The sequence below is a fragment of the Tachysurus fulvidraco genome, chromosome 4 (assembly GCF_022655615.1).
Source record: "Tachysurus fulvidraco isolate hzauxx_2018 chromosome 4, HZAU_PFXX_2.0, whole genome shotgun sequence".
Taxonomy (NCBI): domain Eukaryota; kingdom Metazoa; phylum Chordata; class Actinopteri; order Siluriformes; family Bagridae; genus Tachysurus; species Tachysurus fulvidraco.
This window is the reverse complement of record NC_062521.1, coordinates 28,180,220-28,187,362: the sequence shown is the minus strand read 5'-3', so window position 1 is coordinate 28,187,362 and position 7,143 is coordinate 28,180,220. Positions and strand designations below refer to the sequence as shown.

The 7,143-nt window shown below is 36.6% G+C and overlaps 1 protein-coding gene across 1 annotated transcript; it reads left to right on the top strand.

Moving 5' to 3' along the window:
- The first annotated feature begins 3,428 nt into the window (after nt 1–3,428).
- hmgb2a (high mobility group box 2a) lies at nt 3,429–5,663 on the top strand. Its single transcript, XM_027178298.2, has 5 exons — nt 3,429–3,585; nt 4,235–4,394; nt 4,650–4,801; nt 4,897–5,071; nt 5,149–5,663. The coding sequence occupies exons 2-5, from the start codon at nt 4,248–4,250 to the stop codon at nt 5,311–5,313; spliced, it is 639 nt and encodes a 212-aa protein (XP_027034099.1). The 5' UTR covers nt 3,429–3,585; nt 4,235–4,247; the 3' UTR covers nt 5,314–5,663.
- The last annotated feature ends 1,480 nt before the right edge of the window (nt 5,664–7,143 follow it).

Here is a 7,143-nt window from a genome sequence, read left to right as displayed (position 1 = left end):
TATGGTAGGATGTGATTCATCGTCAGTTATGAGCTGGATTTGGTCTAACCTGACAAAACGTGCAGTATCTGTGTGTACTGATATCAGACCAGTACAAAGAAATACTGTTTCTGTAGAGGAACTCGTTAAGAACGATATTGGGAAGAAACAAGTCTGCAGACAACTAATTTGATGTAAGTATAAGAACATCAGTAATGTGAAACATGTCTTGGGAATGATCAAAGATATCCATCTCTACAGATGATTTATGATCTTCCAAAGAACATAATCTTCCTGCCATGTTTATAATTATAATTTCATTTAAAGCTGAAGGGACTGGACCATGACAGAGTGCTCTTTATTCATTATTTAAAATCTGGGAAATCTATACACGATGATTAAAGAAAAAAAAAAACAATAGTATTGATGCATTCAGAAAGAAGACCTGTGAATTCCATAGAAAACTGATATAAAAATATATTAAAATATACCTTTAATATATTATCCAAACAACATACAAATACCATTTACTTTCCTTTTACTTTCCCACACACCTTTTTTTTAGATTTAGATCCATTATATGGATAAGGCGATCCTGCAGGTATACATTTAGTCTCTCACTATCTGTCCTAAGCTACTATGTCGTTTTTAGATATTTACATCACTGTAAGCTTGGAGCATCTGATCAATGTCACTCAATAAGAGTATATACATATAGTCATGTGTAGCACTAAAAAATAAGTAGCCAAATTTATTTTATTATTTTATTTTATTATTTATTTATTTTATTAAAAAAGAAGAAGAAGAAGACAAACAAAACAAAGGTACTGTGACTCACTTCTTCAACATTTCCTCTCTTGCAGCAAATAAAATAGATAGTCAAATTGGCCAATTTGCCCCATTCATCCACACCTTTTGTGTGCTCAAAAAACTCTCAGCTGTGTGTCATTGTAAAGTAAATGTGGCAACTTCAAAGTCCTGAAACACCTCAAATCCCCTGTGGCCTTCCTATTGTTTAAACTTGTTGGACGGCTATTATCGTCATCAATGCCAACATCTATCCTTCTGATTGCTGGAGGGAGAAGCATGAAGTGTCTCTTTTAATCCTAAGGCTGGGGTAACAGTATTATGTTAATTGTTGCCGGGCCGATTTAGCATGTGAGAAAGTGCTTCATTGTGAAGTGCCTAAGTGAAGCATCTGAATGCAAAGTACAGCAGGAGCTGGAGTTTTAGTCAAGTCTGGTTTATGTTTCTTGTCTTCTCTAAGACTCACTGATACAATTTAAAGTGGTACTATCGTACTGTTCGTTTATTCCAAACAAGAACTTAGCAAGATAAACCACAAACATATTCTACAATTTTGAAGAGTTCTCTTGTAGTAAATTTTGAACTGTGTATTTAAGTAGCTTGTACTAATACAAGCTACTCTGGATACGGACCTGAACTCAAATGAAGCCCTTCATGATCGAGTCTCATGGCAAACATAGACCGGTTATTTGTAGACCGGCACAAGTCAAGGTGTTGGAGTTAATAAAAAAAGGAAAAAAAAAAGAATTGTTACAGTTGTAGAAACCTAAAAACCAGTCATTTGAAAAGTGATATATATATATATATATATATATATATATATATATATATATATATATATATATATATATATACGTATATATATATATATATACATATATACGTATATATATATATACATATATATATATATAAAATATTATATTATAGTAGTATATACTATACTACATATGCTATAGATATTATATTTTTAGTGAATTCACCTATATGACTGGCCCATTGACTGGTTTCCAAATCTTAAAAACAATGTCAAAGTTTAGGAACAGTAGGCAAAGTAACTCTAATAAACAGTTAAAATAATTCAGTGCACATTTAAATGACACATTTTAGTCTTACAAGGATGTATCGGAGTAAAGAAAGAATGCGTCAACATTAAACACATTCCTGTACTGGAATTGAGAAACAGTATTATGGAGAAAGCCTAATAGGCTTTTAGTCGCTTGTGTGAATCTGTCGTGAGTTCTCGTGTCTAGAAGTGTTTGCAACCATCTGTGAGGACTTCCAGTAGAAATGGGTCAAATTACAGCAAAGACTTGCACTTACCCAACAATGTGGAGTTTGCTGCAAAGGAAGTCAGTGAAAAACAAAAAGGAACAAAATCCAGATGTGAACTACAACAATACACGTTCTTGAGTATACTTAAATTACAATTTTTAGCGTCCTAATCAAGTCTTCATATCATCCAGCAGTACTAGAGGTAGTTTGGAAGATAGCCAAAGTACCAAAGTATTTTTTTTTTCAATGAAACTGTCAAGTTTATTTATAAAAATATTTAAGCTAAACTGATGTTGATTACCATACAAGGAATTACACTAATATATGGTCGGATGGATGATCCGTACTTCCTTTGTTATCAGGATCAAGTAAACTAACTAGCAAGTAACGGAAAGAGAAACAAAATACAGATGTGAAAAGTCTTTTAACTAATCATACATTTAATTATCATTAATTCACAGAGTTCTAACAAATAAATGATGCACTTATTTAACATTCAGGGGTTTCAACTGTGAAATAGTTTTCAGGTGGAGCTAAAAAGCCTGTTTTAGAAGAAATGTGTTTATTCTTATTAAAGTTCACTGAATGTGACTATGTGAATCATCATTAAGAATTAGTACTTGTGTGGAGTTTTCAGTACTTTTCACCAATGGATGAACTCACTATAATCTAGTTTTGTTAGACCATGCACACACACCCATATATACTGTATATACACACATACATCCATATATAGCATGCATATGTGTGTGTGCATGGTCTAAAAAACTGAATGGGACATATGTACATAAAGTACAGCCATTTTATTATTTTATATTTAGAGGTACAATTGTAGAGTCAGATATAAACAGCTATCTGTCATCTTTCGTCTCCTTGTGTCTTGTTTTCGCGCCAATAATAAACAATATGGCGGCTGCATAAACAAAACAACAAAAACGTGTGTTTCTAGTAAGACAACTCGTTAAGCTAAACAAACTTTAACCATTTTCTTTTTAAACTTCAAGGCTTAACGAATGCATGTTGATTTCTCAGATCGATATAAATTCATTTATTTTTATTATGTCTTTCTTTCTACTTGCTTAAGATCCAAACACTACTAACTTCTACAACGACTAGATCCGCCATACATTTTAAAATCCATCCTCAGCCAATAGTAAAGCTTAACGTCATCCGGTGGCCGTATCCTAAATTACATAACCCTCAGTGTCTAAGTGCACTACTTAGGGTCTAATCCTCAATGTCACGGGATGCAGTGCGTGTCGAATGTCAGCTCTTTTTGGAACACAGCCTGGGTGTTAACCGTTTATCTCTCAGGGGTGAGAGGGATACGTGTTGTTGAGCCTAACAGCCAATCAGAAACGAAGCGTTGTATTTTTGAATAGCTTCCAGCCAATCAGATTAAGGCTTTGAAGGAGGAGCCGTTGTGGGACTGTGATCAAGTTTGTACGCCCTGCACTACATACAAAACAGCACCTGAGAGAAGTTCTGCTTGTACTGAACTGAGTGAATATTCAACACGTACAGGTAAGTTTCGTCCTCCGTGTTTTCGTGTTTAAAAAGAAAATAAAAAAAAAACACGTTACTGAAATCAGGTACGTGTTTAGTATTTCTTTCTAATAGTTTTATATCTATATTTATGTCTTTATCTATATATTCACGCATTATTGTTTTAAAAGTATCCAGACCTGCTCGTTTAATTAGTCAATTAAACATTACAATAATAATAATAAGTACCGTAAAGTTAAATCGTTTAGTTTGACTTTTTATTTGTGTAGATTAGTGAGCGCGCGCCACACACTGAGCGCTGAGGTAAAGTGTTAGCATGTTGCTAACGAAAGTCGCGCCAAAGTCAAGCTCGCAGTTTGCAAACTGTAATGTCGATTATCACAGTGTCGTTTTGCAGCACGGAATTTAATATACAACCGTCTAAAACAAAGCCGTGTAATGTTTTTCGACATACTGTAGAGTCACTCGTCAGCAGTTTAGGCGGGAAATAAAATGGAGGGCTGTTTATTGTTCTGAGCAGGAACTCGATCGGATTAAACCGGTTCAGACCTGCGCGCAGTGACGTCACCACACAGAGTTGTTTTGAACGCTTGCTTTGTGTTTGTTTAGCAAAACTTTAACGCTGTTTATTTAGTTTTTTTCATTATTATTATTTATTTAATTTCAGACTTTGAAAAGTTATGGGGAAAGATCCTAATAAGCCGAGAGGGAAGACTTCGTCCTACGCCTTCTTTGTGCAGACATGTCGGGAAGAGCATAAGAAGAAGCACCCGGACACGTCGGTCAACTTCTCCGAGTTCTCCAAGAAATGCGCCGAGAGATGGAAGGTGAGGAGTTTTAAGTCGAAGCAGATTAAAGTGCAGTCGTTGTGGCATCACGCAAGAGTTTGTGTAACGCTCAGATGACTTTTTAATAAAGATATCGAGGTCATGTTTTTGTTTTTAACTCCTGATCGGATCTTCTGACTCACTTTTTTTTTGTTCCGTGGGCGCCACCTTGTGGCCTTGTTTTGAAAACAGGATTTGCAAAAACAAAAATGGAGGAAATGTTTTATAAGTTTTTGTTTTTTTCCCCTCCATCAGACCATGTCTTCTAAGGAGAAATCCAAATTCGAGGATCTGGCCAAAAACGACAAGGTACGTTACGACCGGGAAATGAAAAACTACGTGCCACCGAAAGGCGCCGTGAAGGGCGGCAAGAAGAAGAAGGACCCGAACGCACCCAAGAGGCCACCGTATGTTTTATTCATATCCCGTACATGGTGGTTTGTCTTATTCAACAAAACATGTAGCACATATTACTCAAACGTCTCTTGTACGTTCTTTGCAGATCTGCCTTCTTTGTGTTCTGCTCCGATCACCGACCAAAGGTGAAGAGCGAGTACCCTGGCATCTCTATTGGTGATGTGGCAAAGAAGCTGGGCGAGCAGTGGTCCAAGCTGACAGCCAAGGATAAAGCTCCATACGAGCAGAAGGCTGGGAAGCTGAAGGAGAAATATGAGAAGGTAGGTTAAAGTAAAGTTTGCTTTTGTACCGATCATTCTGCTGCACACGTTCCTGACGTGACGTTTCCGAATTCCAGGATGTTGCCGCATACCGTGCCAAAGGAGCAAAGGCGGACGGTGCGAAGAAAGGCGGACCAGGGCGGCCAGCCAGCAAGAAGGCAGACACAGATGATGATGATGATGACGACGACTTGGATGATGACGACGACGACTTGGATGACGACGATGACGACGACGAATAAATTTATCAGGAATTTTGTGCCGACTTGTTTGCAATGTGAAACAGCGTTTTCTTTTTTTTAATACAATTTTTTTTCCCCCAAAACATGTACAGAGATGTGTATAGATTAAATACATTCAGGTCATGTACTGTTTTGTACATTTAGCAGCCAGTTTTGTTAAGCACTGCCTTTTTTTTTTGTCTCGAGCTGTGGTTTCTTTCTTGTCTTTATGAAATTTGTTTCCACTGGCATTGTAAGGAAAAACGAGGAACACGGATGTGTAGTTTAATCCTCAAACAATTTTTAGACATTAAGCTTTCGAAATATTGTGTAGACTTTTTTTTATAATAAAATTTTGTATATTATGATCAGATGAGGTTTTTTTTTATTTTGGGTGTAAAACTCGCAATAATGACACCGAGATTTAATAGTGCTTCAGAGTGGAGGTTTAAGCCAGTAGGTTTCCAAAATATAAGCACTGCTAATGCGTGTCTAAAATGAAGGTTGATCAGACCACACCTTCCTGAGTTTAGGTAATGCCAGATGCTCTAATCTGTCTCATGCTCTTAACCATGTGAGGTGGATATGGATCAACGTCATTAGAGTTTAATGTTCTTACTGTGAACCTCAAGGATGTGTTATTCTCTACTCTCACACTTTGCATCAAGGTTGAACCTCTGTTCTTCACACCAACTTTGCTTTCACTTTTCCTACTGTATATGTGACCGAAATAAAGACTTTAATTTAATGCAGGTTAGTTAAAACTGGTGTGCATGAAATACTAAAATGTGCATGACCAGGATTGTGAATGCTGAGGTTCAATAGTTAGCACTTTGCTTTTCACCTCCAGAGTTACAGGGGATTGAGTCCAACCTTTGTATGTATGCATATTCTAGTGCTTCAGGGGTTTCTGCTGGGTACTCAGGTTTGGCGTGTGGGTGTATGTGATTGGGCTGGTACTCTATCCAGGGTGTCCTTTGTGCACCTTTGGATAGACTCCATGTTCCTCTGCATAAGAAAAGTGCTATAGATTTTGGATGGATGGAGACTAATGGTAGAAAAAAAAAGGTCTGCATCAATAACGATGTCTCTCCAAGGTTAAAAACAAAAATATAGTTTTTCCTTCATGCTATTGAAACAAAAACAATTTCAGACATTTAACTTTACTGTGACATTGAATGTATTTGGATTAATTCCAAAAAAATTCAACACTTGTAGACAGATAACCTGAAAACAATGCCTTGGTCACATAGCAGGGATGGCATAACAATATTTGGCTCCAAAAATTGATTTAAATAATTTGTCCAGTATTTATATTGTTGAAAGTTCTTGTTTTGTTCAATTCTGGAAAATAGTTCAAGAATCCTAGAGATAGACAATGTTTATTTCTTCACTGGAAAGGGACCACAACTGAATGTTTAATATTTGGATTGGATAATATATGATGGATTGCCCTCAGCAGGTGTGTGCAGTGCTTCTGAATCTGTAGGAGAATCCTTTAAAGAGATTACATACATTTATTTGTACACCATATGTCCAAAAGTTTGTGGACACCTGACCGTCAAACCCATCTGTGAGCCTTCCATGAAGACATGGTGAAGAGGTTAAGGTTTAATTGGAAGAACTGGAGTCTCCTGCATAAAGCCCGGACTCTGACTCAACCCCACCGAACCCCCACATCAGACATCAATACCTGACAGCAAAGAGGGATCGAATCTATAAATCTCACACATGGGTATCATGGTCAGGTGTCCATGTGTAGATCTGGTTTAATATTGTACATTGTTTGATTTTTCCTGTTAATTTGAAAGAAAAAACCAACAGTAGTTTGTTTTGATAAGTAATAAGAAA

Coding starts and splice junctions, on each gene's coding strand:
- hmgb2a (XM_027178298.2), top strand. CDS start 4,248: ATGGGGAAAGATCCTAATAAGCCGAGAGGGAAGACTTCGTCCTACGCC. Junction 4,802..4,896: donor AACGCACCCAAGAGGCCACC/GTATGTTTTATT, acceptor CGTTCTTTGCAG/ATCTGCCTTCTTTGTGTTCT. Junction 5,072..5,148: donor TGAAGGAGAAATATGAGAAG/GTAGGTTAAAGT, acceptor TCCGAATTCCAG/GATGTTGCCGCATACCGTGC.